Source organism: Zea mays, chromosome 9 (assembly GCF_902167145.1).
Source record: "Zea mays cultivar B73 chromosome 9, Zm-B73-REFERENCE-NAM-5.0, whole genome shotgun sequence".
Lineage (NCBI taxonomy): Eukaryota > Viridiplantae > Streptophyta > Magnoliopsida > Poales > Poaceae > Zea > Zea mays.
Window position 1 is genome coordinate 95368748 of NC_050104.1, and position 11774 is coordinate 95380521.

Consider the following 11774-nt stretch of genomic DNA (forward strand, 5'->3'; position numbering starts at 1 on the left):
TTTGTAAAATGTCTACTACGCGCGCGCGAACATCACTAGTAGTAGCAAAGGTGGGTCATAAAACAATGTTGAGAGTTGATATATCTAGTTCTGTCAATATCCACCCTGAAAACCAGTGCCTCCAATCTGAGAACCAGGCACTTGCCCTGCCCAGATGCCCTAGACTGATAAGCAGCAGCCGCTGCTGCTGTAGTGCTTGTCTGGGTAGTTGCTTGACCAACCTGAAACCACGCCCCAATGTCCTAGTAGCAATTAAAGAGCACGGAAAGCCGGAAAGGGCAGCTGGTGAGGCAGTGATTATGTCCCGATAAATCACATCACATCAAAGAACGAAATTTCAGTTCAGATGGTCGCAGCACATCAAAATAAATGAATATGAAGTTCAAGCACTCAAGGTATGTCTTTATACACAAACTGCCTGAAACAACACAAGGCTCTGTGACCTTAACAAAATGCTAGGAAGACAAGAGTATCTAATCATGGTTGTCGCACTGACCCTGATTGTGCAACGGAGAACTGCTGCTCACGGACCTGGGCTTGCGACACAGATCAAACCATTGGCCTCCATCAATCAGGCTTAGGCTCCTGACAGTAAAGATGTGAATGGTCCTTCGAATTATCATTCAAGAAACTTGCTTCTAGTTGTGTACCATTCAAGAAACTTGCTTCTAGTTGTGTACCATTCAAGAAACTTGCTTCTAGTGCTATATCATTCAAGATACTTGCTTCTGGTGGTGTACCATTCAAGATACTTGCTTCTGTTGGTTCAAAAAACTTGTTTCTGGTGGTGTGTCATTGAAGAAACTTGCCCCTAGCTCTGTATCAGGGACCCCAGGATCAAAAAAACTAGCAACTTGATAATACTGGCTAACATCATCTGAACCTATAATCAAACAAAAGTAAGCCTTAGCAAATTAAAGGGATTGTGATGATAGAAGGGCATTTATGCACACTTACCTAAAGATAAGTTTGCAGCTTGAATATCAGTATTCGGAGAGCTTTCATGTTCAGAGTAGCCAAAAGAATGAATCATAGGGTATACCATTGGAATCAGTGTTTCAAAAGATATTTCAGACATTGTGTGGAGCAGGCCAGTGGTTTGCGATGAAATGGTTTCTGTAGATTGAATGGAGCTATGAATCTGTTGTTCAACAGAAGCCGAAACACATTGAAGCAACCAGTCATTACTTAGGGTAGAGCTGGAACTTTGGATTGAAGGGAGCTCGACTGGATAACCACTGGCAATGGCACTACCAGTAGGCACCGACTCACTCCTTGCCAATACATAGTTCAAATCAGTGGAACAATAGGTTTCCTTAGTCTCACCAGAAATTTTCAGACTACCAATAGATGCACGGCGTTTCAAAGGTTTTGTTGGAACCACTAGATCCTTATGATAGTCAAGGTGCTGAAATAAGATTTTGACATCCATAAGATCATGAATCTCAATCTCTCTTATCCGTTTCTTGCCATGTGACAATCCAGGAGTTTCACAGTTCATGTCTTGTTGCGGTTGCTTAACCTGAGAAAGCACATGTTCCGGATAGATAGGCAAACCCTGTTTCTCAGTCTTCTTTATTCTGGTATTCCAAAAGTTTTTTATTTCATTATCTGTGCGACCAGGCAACTGAAATAAACACAATACGTTAATGTCCAGCAATACCAAATTCAATTAGTAAAAATGATTTCCAGATTTAAGGAAAAGTTATTGTGAGTGAAGGTTAAAAAAATATTTTAACAAGAAATGCCTTCAAAAGACAAGTAATAGAAACAACACAGATGAAATCAGAATTCAGAACAGTCAAAAGTAGCATCAAAATTCAACATCTACTAGCCATGGAATATTTATATAAAGTGACTATTATCCACGTTGAACTATAAAATTCAACATCTACTACCATACATGCACCATCAACAGTTCCCCTTCCATATACATCATCATGGGCTCATGGCCATTTTTGGAATAACTGCAGAGAAGCAGCATTTGTGCAGGATTTGGCTAGTTCTTGTTCTTAACCATTTTTGAACCAATTTTCTTACCCTCATCTACATCTTATTTTGTTCATGAGGTGGTGGGTAGAACAGACCCAAGATCTTTGTGGTCCACACATATCCCCAATGTGTGATGGACACCTCAAACATGGTTACACGGTGTCATCATTCCCCAAAGCCAGGTATGGTGACCTTAAGTCTGTCACCTCAGTGCACTAAACCACAAGGACCATGAGAACGCTCATGGCCATTTTTTTAGCGTCAAATATCTCGAACACGCAGGAGAGCTGCGTATCATTTCATTAAAAGAAGGATGATAATAATTACAATGACCTAAACACCACTCCCACAAACACACACACAAACAGGAAAAGTACATGTTAACTAACTATCCCCTGTAATGTCCCCTGTAACTGTAATGGACCTGGCCCAGTATTGTGCTCATATAATAAGCAGCACCCAACCCATCCTAGGGTTAGGGTTTCAACCCTTCAACTTGGTACCAGAGCTACAGCCGCCAGGGACAGCCCTCCCCCTCCCGGCCGCCGGCCGCCCCTCCCCTCGCCGGCCGGTCGCCGCCGACTTCACCTGCACCCCCACGCATGGGCCAACCTCGTCTCCTGGGCGCCAACCTAGTCCCCTGTGATGTCCCATGTAATGGGCCAGGCCCAGTATTGTGCTCATATAATACATAGCACCCAACCCATCCTAGGGTTAGGGTTTCAACCCTTCAACTGTACATGACCCCCACCCTCGAAGTGTTAAAAGATATGATAACTATACATGCTCTCAAGTATATGGAAATATCAGAGTACTGAGCAACATATTAAAGGATAGTGCGGTAGGGAGCAAACTTATAAATAGCAAAAGATGGATTGTCTAGGATAATGACTACAGAGCAAATGTTGCTAAAATGTGAAGGAAAATACATAGGAATTGATCAAGCCATCTAGGAGCAACAAAAAAACATGATAGCGTCTTATTCCAAAGCAAGCTGGGTTAGGCTAGAGATGGAAGCCAACATTAGCTACCAACAAAAGTTCTCTATGCATTGTACCAATTCTGTAAAATGCGGCCTCAAAAGTTGAAACTGCTTCTACATATATTATTCAATAGTCTCTGGATTAAAATGTCATATATTAATATTTTTGCCAGTTTAACCAAGTCCATATCGATGACAACATTTTATCACATTGGTTATAGGCTTAACTTCCATAATATTTTGGCGCTCTATAGTGCTCAATGAACTTACTTATATTGCTTCAGTTGGGTGGTAGGGGCTCCAAATGCAGCTAATGTAATAAGGCAACAGACAAATTGCTTCTTTGCTAAAACAGTGAAGCAAAAAATTCAGCATGATTCTGTCATCAGCAAGAGGCATTAAAATAGGATGGCCATTATCTAATTTCATTTTGTTTAATAAAATGAATGCATTGTCAGAGTCACGACCACAACAACAAAAAATGACTGTCCAGATGCAACACAGAGAATTATCGCATAAGTCACTGTTTCTTTAAAAAAATAATTCAGTTCGCCAATCAGATAATTATTACTTCCATATGGGGCTACAACCAAGGCCTTAATGCTGCTACCTTCCTTTAACTGATTGATAAATCTGGGATGTGTAGATCATGCTAAGGCAGCTGGGGCGAACTCGCCCCTTATCACCTACATTCGTCGGAGAAGAAGGGTGGATCGATCAAGGACAAGGACGCAGTCTCCCAGTGGGAGGACTTCTCCCTACCGCTACTCCCCTACTCCCTCCGATGCGGTTAAGTTCATCGATAGAATGGCCAAAGAGGCAGGTGGTGTTCTGCGGGTTCCTTGCGGGAGTCGCCGTCGGGCTGCTGCTCCCACTCCCACTGGTGGTAAACCTGGGCGTAGTAGGAGGATTGCTGGAGTTGGGGTTGAGCGGTTGTCAGTTCCCCTGCCAGCTAAGGGCTTGTTCGGTTAGCTCTCAATCCATGTGGATTGAGTGGGATTGGATGGGTTTGAATCCCAAACAAGTCAAATCTCTTCTCAATTTTTTCCAATCCCATCCAATCCATGTGTATTGGGAATAACCGAACAAGCCCTAAACTGGGTAGGAAGAGGATTCTCATGGAACTAGGTATTGTTGGGTCTGATCGGTCAGAGACCGTCTCTGAGGCTCTTGACGAGTATGCCCGAGTGTTCAGCAAACAGTTGTCAGAGGTCCAGATCAAAGCCTTAGCTGCGCTTTTTGGCTCGACTGTTCCATTGGAGCTGCAAGGGTGCAGCTGAGTTATTTTTGGGCTGGTGTTGGTCGTCCACTAACTGTTTCTAATGGATCCTCTTCCAAGTTTTTGATCTGGAATGTTCGTGGACTTAACAACCCTGCCAGGCAAGATGCAGTGCGTTCTCTAGTCGCTGCTGCACGTGCTGGCGTGGTTTGCTTACAGGAAACAAAGATGATGAATGTGTCTAGATTTTGCGTTATGAGGACTTTGGGGCCAGACTTTTGCAATTTTTTGTTTCGGCCCTCTGCTGGTGCTAGTGGAGGGATCCTAGTGTCTTGGAAGAGTCATGCGGGTTTTCGGGGTAATGGCCAAGTGGACAATCAGAGTCTCGGTGGAATTCTGCCCGGAGAATGGTCACCCATGGTGACTGGCCTGTGTTTACGGGCCTCAAGGAAACCAGGAAAAAAAATCAGTTTTTGCAATCGCTGCGAGATGTTCGGGCTCACTGCAGTGGGCCTTGGCTTGTTCTGACGATTTCAATCTCATCTTGAATGAGGAAGATAAGAATAATCCCAATCTAGACTGTGCCATGATGGGGAGGTTTAGAAAATGGGCTGATGGTATATGGTTCTTAAGGAGGTTCCTCTCGTTGGTCGCAAATTCACTTGGTCGAATGGTCCGGACAACCCTACCCTTGTGAAGTTGGACAGGGTTTTCTGCTCTGCCTCTTGGGAGGACCGTTTCCCTGATTGTTTGTTACAGAGTTCTGCTTCCAGCGACTCCGACCACTATCCACTGTTGTTAGGGCTTCATGACTTTAATAGAGGAAAGGGGAGATTTCACTTTAAGGCCTTTTGAACCAAGATGGAGGGTTTCCATGAGGTGGTGTCTCAGGCCTGGGAATCTGTCCCAGCTGGACGATGTCCTCTCATCACCTTTTCAAAAAAATTGACAACAACATCGAGATGTTTGCAGAATTGGAATGAGAAGAAAATTGGGGATGTTAGAATTCAGCTTGAAATGGCAAGATATCTTTTACACCATTTGGAGTTGGCTCAAGATATTCGTGTTTTATCCCCTGCTGAAGTTTGGCTCAGGAATTCTCTCAAGAAACATTCTCTAGCCTTATCTTCTCTTTCAAGGACTATGGCCCGGTTGAGATCAAGAATTGCGTGGCTAAAAGATGGAGATGCTAATACCTCCTTATTTCATGCCCAAGCAAGATTTAGAAAGAGAAAAAAAAATTATATCAGCTGTCATTGATGGGGAGGGATGCCTCCTGACTGCTCATGAGGATAAGGTTGCTGCTTTTTTGAATTTTATGAGGGGTTGCTTGGTTCTGCTGAAGGCAGAGAGGTTACAGTGGACCTTGATGCGCTTGGAGTCCCTTATGATTTGAATGCTCTGGATGCTCCTTTTTCAGATAATGGAGTATTGGAAACAATCAAAACCCTCCCATCTGACAAATCCCCTGGTCCTGATGGATTCACTGGCAGGTTCAATAAAGCTTGTTGGCCCATCATTAAGGCAGACCTTTTGGCAGCATTATCTTGTGTTTGGGCCCGAAAGTTTAGGAACATGGGTTTTCTTAATTCAGCCTACATTGCTTTGCTGCCAAAAGTGCAGAATGCTTCCCATGTCAAGGATTTTTGTCCTATCAGTCGTGTGCATAGCTTTGCCAAGATTGTGACCAAGATGTTAGCTAATAGGTTGGCAAGTCGGCTACAGTTTATGGTCTCCCCCAATCAGACTGCCTTCATAAAAAAAACGGTTCATACTTGACAACTTCATGCTAGTTCAACAGACGGCAAGATTCCTGCACCAACAGCGAGAGGCCCGTATCCTCTTCAAATTAGACATTTCCAAGGCGTTCGACTCTGTCTCTTGGGCCTTCCTTCTCCAAGTTTTGAGGAAACTGGGTTTTGGTCAGATCTGGTGTGACATAATTAGTGGGCTGTTGACAATCTCGTCGACGAAAATTCTCATAAATGGGTTGCTAGATGAGGGCATCAGACATCTAAGGGGCTTGAGGCAAGGCGATCCCTTACCACCTATGCTCTTCATTCTTGTCATGGACGCGCTGAACTCGAAAATTCAGAGAGCTTCGTTGGAGGGGTTGCTGCGACCCCTATCGTCACGATCTCTCCAGCACATGATTTCTTTGTATGCTGATGACGTCGTTATGTTTCTAAGGCCTGTTGCTTTTGATATTAATCTGGTCCTGGATATCATCAGGCTGTTTGGTAGGGCGGTAGGGCCTCAAGCTTAAAGACAAATGTACAAAAAAGTAGTGTATATCCTATTCGTTGTGGTGATGAGGACTTGAATTGTGTGCGGAATCTACTCCCTTGCCCCATCTCGGAGTTCCCATGTAAGAATCTTGGGCTACCACTCTCGGTGCGAAAGCTTTCAAGGGCACATTTTCAAACTATAGTGGATCAGGTGGCTAGTCGTCTGCCCGTTTGGAAGGCAGAGTTGATGACAAAGGCTGGAAGAGCTACATATGTGCAGTTTGTGATGACAGCAAAAATGATTTATGCTTCTTTGGCGTTAGATCTCCCAGCTTGGGCCATTAAGGCGATTGACAAGTTACGAAAGGGGTTCCTTTGGAGAGGAAGGAAGGAGGCCAACGTAGGTCATTGTCTTCTAGCTTGGTCGAAGGTTACTAGGCCCAAAGATCTGGGTGGTCTTGGGATCAGTGACCTCTGGAATCTTAGTTGGGCTTTACAAGCACAATGGCCTTGGTTACAAAAAACTGATCATTGCAGACCATGGTCTTCTTTCCCCATTCGTGTGTGCCCGGAGGTGCAATCTCTTGTGGCAGTGGCAGTTGTGACAGCTTGGGGATGGTTCTAACACCCTTGTTTGGAAAGATCGTTGGTTGAATGGCACTTGTATCCAAGACTTTGCACCTGCGTTGTTAGGGTTGGTCCCTAGACGTCTGATTGATTCCTTAACGGTCCAAGATGCTCTCCTAGGTTTTCAATGGATGACAGGTTTGAGAGGTGTGCTTTCCAATAAGAGTTATTGCTGAGTTTCTTGACCTCTGTGAAGCTTTAGAATGCAAGGTGCTGCAGCCCGGAGTACAAGACCAACATTTCTGGAAGTTTGCTGCATTAGGTTCCTTTTCTACAGGTTCAGCTTATAGGGCTCTCTTTCAAGGAGCAGTAGAGTTTGGACAGGCTGAAAGGGTATGGAAGTCCTGGGCCCCTAGAAAGTGCAAACTTTTTATTTGGTTAGTTGAGCATGACAGATGTTGGACAGCTGATCGACTCGCCAAGCGAGGTCTCGACCATCTGGAGCGGTGCTTGTTGTGTGATCAAGATGCTTAATCAATCAATCATTTGCTTGTTGGGTGCGTCTTTGCCAAACAATTCTGGTTTGAGCTCTTGAAGCTTGGATGCTAGCAAGGTCTCTGTCCCCAACAGGAAGACCATTCCTTCGAGACATGGTGGATGAGTAGCAGCTCTAGAGTGATTGAGGCAGTAAGGAAAGACTTCAACTCTTTAGTTACTTTATTAGGAGCCTGGATTATCTGGAAGCATAGGAACATGTGTGTGTTTGATGGTTGCAGTTCGAGTCTGGTTGTGGCCCTTCGGGCAGCAAGGGAGGAAGTTGTCCTTTGGTCTCTAACAGAGATCAAAGCTTTGTCTTTCCTTCAGATAGATGAGCTCCTGCTCTAGCTGTGTGGCGGAGCTTTAGGCCTAGCTAGTGCTAAGGTGTCTGTAGAGTTCCTTGCTATGTGTGTACGTGTGTTTTTTTTCTGTACTCTAAATTCTGGCCTCCGTAAGGAGGTTTTCTTGTAACTGGTCCATTTTGGACCTCTTTTTTTCCCTTCTTAATATATTTGATGCGCAGTTCTCCTGCGGATTCCAGAAAAAAAATTTGTAATACAAACATAACGAGTGATCTTTTGAGCACATTGAACCAACTGGAACATGCAAAAGGAGAGAAGCGTAAATTTCTACGTCTAGCATGCCTGTTGTCTGAATATTTTAGCATGTGGTAAATACAAGCAATATTTGGGGAAATCAACATAATTCTATGAGATGGATTCGCATAGCAGATCAGTTCCAGGATGCAGGGAGCACATTCCCACTACACCCAAGAAGCATGTAGGAAGTAAGCACGAAACTGCAGGAGAACGGCAAGCGCAGCACTTACTCGCGAGGCTATCTTGGCCCACTTGGGGCCCCACTTGAGGTAAAACTTCAAAATCTTGTCGATCTCCTCATTGTCGAAAGGCCCTTTCTTGAGATCGGGCCTGAGGTGGTTGGTCCAGCGGAGGCGGCAGCTCTTGCCACAGCGATTGAGCCCGGAGTTGCGCTGCACCTTGTTCCATTTCCCCTCGCCGTGTGCCTCGACATAATTTTTGAGAAGCTTATCTTCATCGGGACTCCAGGGGCCCTTCTTCAGCTGGGGCGCGCCGCAGGGTTTTTCGCTGGCGGTCTCCCCGTCTTGGTCGTCGGGCGAGACGTACCCCGTCTTGGCCTCACCCTCCAGTAGAGGGTTCTCGCCCACCTTCAAGTTCAACACTTCACCCGCCTCCACCACCGTCATTTTGAACTTCGACGAAAACTGGATTGTCCTCAAAAAGCTGGAGATCCTCAAATCTACTGCAAGGAATTAAGCGAACCGATACAATGAAATAAAGTCTAGTAATCTGATAAGGAAGTGAGTCTTAATCTAATGCAATCAAATAAAGTCTAGTAATCTGATCAGGAGGTGAGTCTTATGGGGTGTTTGGTTGCTACTGCTAAAGTTTAGCCCGGGTCACATCAAGCGTTTGACTTTTAAATAGGAGTATGAAATATAGACCCAACCAATTGGACTAGATTCGTCTCGTCTTTTAATCTTCGGCTGACAAATTAGTTTTATAATCCGACTACATTTAATACCCGGAACGGAGGTTCAAACATTCGATGGGACATGAGCTAAATTTTAGCGGGGTGTAACCAAACACCCCCTTAATCTAGATCAAACCTCGGTGGGGCAGGGGAGAGAAGGACCGCGGCGGTGGCGGAGGCGGAGGCCGAGAGGGTGGGGGCAGCGTTTGGAGTTTTGGACTTTGGAGATTACGGCGGGTGGACTGCTCCCCAGCGTTTGGAGTTTTATTGGGGCGGACTTACGTGACCGTTGTCGGCTGGGAGTCCTCGTACCGACAACCCGGTAAGCGGCCCACTCATAACTCGTCCGACGACGGCACGGCCCACAGCTTGCCTGTCCACATTAGCCTAAACGTCGTGCGGCCCAGCGCAAAAAAAATAAGGGGGACGCGAACGCCAACAGGGATCGAAACAGTAACCTCCCTTCTGAACGTAAATAAATAAGTCACCCTTCTACCAATAAGGCTGCTGTGATCTTTTGTTATAAGTACTAGAAAATTAAAGCGCCCGACCAGTCATATATATACACAGTCACGTATATACAGGATCTTGTGAAATCATACAGTGTGTGTTGAATGCAGAAAATGACCGCGTGGACGGTTCGGCTCTGAGACCGAACGGTCCACGGTGACGACGCAGACGGTCCACGTGTGCGCAGAATCAGTTAGTGTTCCGAGTTTCTCGTGGGATTTGTTATCTAAAACCGCGGGATTAGCTCGGGAAACAACTTGTAGCGGATTCAGACCTCCCCTTTATATAGATGAAGGGCTACGGCCGATTGAACCCCCAACAATCGATTAAATCAAGTATATTTCTCGTTTTACTTATGCATTAGGAGTAGTTCTAGTTTATCTCTAGATTAGCCTTTCCCTGCCCCCAAATGCTTCGCTTCTCTTCGGCTTGACATCGATTAGAGGTGTCTAGGGTGGCCTGTCGACCCTAGACGAAGACTAGGATCTCTCCTCCCCGACGGGATCCCTCCCGGGAGCGAATTCAAGCGCCGCCGACGAACTCCGCCACCCTTGTGCATGCGCGGACCATCCGGCTCGTCACGCTGGGAACCCGAGACCTGCACCAGGTCGTGGACCGTCCGGTCCCTAGCCGTGGACCATCCGTGCTTGTGCAGAGAGCACCGCCGTAGGTTCTCAACGCAGTGATTGGTGCCCGAATCAGCGCCAACACACTTTTTGGCGACTCCGCTGGGACAGGTGTCTAGATCTACTAAAAATCAAGCCATCAAATGGCCGGTTCTAAAGATCACACCGATATTTCCCCGGACAATATCCTAAAGCCGGCTGTTGAAAGTCTAACGGCCGATGAGCAACAACAATACGAGGACTACATGTGTCCAGCAAAGGAGAAATTCTTATCACAATACACGGTGGATCGCCACCAAAAAGTTGTCAAACATGGTGAGACCGATGTCACATCTCTTCTATCTTCGCTTTAAGTCCCCAACATAAGTAAACCCAACGACGTCCAATCTATTAAACAATATGTAGATCATCAGCAGAATCAAATGAAACAACAGATTGAAGGGTTAGAAGAATCAATTAGAAAATTAACGGGTACGTTGGAGAAGTCTGTTGCTCCTAGTTTTCCATCATATGAAACTAGTAACAGGATATCTATGTCTAATACATCGGCAACAAATGGGAATTCGCAGCCCCAGCCATTATACGGTATGTCGATGAACTCATATCCAGGGCAAATACCACCACCGTTGTCCCTGATTGGCAGATCGGCACCCCTGGACACGGTCGGACCGTTCGAGCTTTTGCCCAGACAGTTCGCCCCTTACACAGACCGTCCAGCTTTCCCTGCCGGGCAGTCCGGGACCGCACCAGGGCTACCATGTGGCGCCCCAATAATAGCAAACACAATCGGCCAGTTCGGATGTACCACCGTACAGACCGGATATGCATACGTAGAACCTACTGTCGCACATGTGGGGGACAGATATCCCCCGGGTTCACTAGAAGGCCTCGCGGGGGGCCTCGGGCCAGTTACCTCGCAAGGCCATCCCTTCGTGGGTCGGGCTAGAGCTACTGGCGGAATGGGCCAACCTGAGAAGTTAACAGACTCAAGCCCAGGCAATCCGTCAACTCATGCGCTATCCACAGCGACCACCCGACTTTCCCGCGCATGGCATCCTTGAATATCGGGGCGGATTAGGGATAAGTCGACAAGATTGCAGGAAGATCAGTTCAGTCGGTTCACTATTATTTAGGAGACGTGTGATTCTCATGTACGAATGGAGTGCCCCACGGTCGAATATATAAGGCCAGGGGGTACCCCATCATTTCCATCGACCATATACCTATCTTATTAGCTTTTCTCCATTCAGGAGATGAAAGGGAATTAGGCTTACACCTAGTTCCTAAATAATTTTGGTGGTTGAATTGCCCAACACAAATAAATTGGACTAACTAGTTTGCTCTAGTGTATAAGTTATACAGGTGTCAAAAGTTCACACTTAGCCAATAAAAAGACCAAGTATTGGGTTCAACAAAAGAGCAAAGGGACAACCGAAGGCACCTCTGGTCTGGCGCACCGGACAGTGTCCGGTGCACCAGAGGACTCCCAGTCAAACTCGTCACCTTCGGGAAATTCCAGCTTCGGGAATTCATAACGGCTAGTCCGCTATAATTCATAATAGTGTCCGGTGCTCCAAGGAACGGCGCCTCAGGAACTCGCC

At 46.0% G+C, this 11774-nt stretch overlaps 1 protein-coding gene across 1 annotated transcript; it reads right to left on the reverse strand.

The window, feature by feature from the left end:
• Positions 1-297: 297 nt before the first annotated feature.
• On the reverse strand, positions 298-8891 carry LOC103638687 (transcription factor MYB29). Its single transcript, XM_020544365.3, has 3 exons — positions 8355-8891; positions 958-1627; positions 298-883 (listed from the first exon to the last, which is right to left on the reverse strand). Exons 1-3 carry the CDS (start codon positions 8748-8750, stop codon positions 744-746), a joined length of 1206 nt encoding a protein of 401 aa, XP_020399954.1. The 5' UTR covers positions 8751-8891; the 3' UTR covers positions 298-743.
• Between the last annotated feature and the right edge of the window lie 2883 nt (positions 8892-11774).

Coding starts and splice junctions, on each gene's coding strand:
- LOC103638687 (XM_020544365.3), bottom strand. CDS start 8,750: ATGACGGTGGTGGAGGCGGGTGAAGTGTTGAACTTGAAGGTGGGCGAG. Junction 1,628..8,354: donor GGGCCAAGATAGCCTCGCGA/GTAAGTGCTGCG, acceptor TGTTTATTTCAG/TTGCCTGGTCGCACAGATAA. Junction 884..957: donor AGCTGCAAACTTATCTTTAG/GTAAGTGTGCAT, acceptor GTTTGATTATAG/GTTCAGATGATGTTAGCCAG.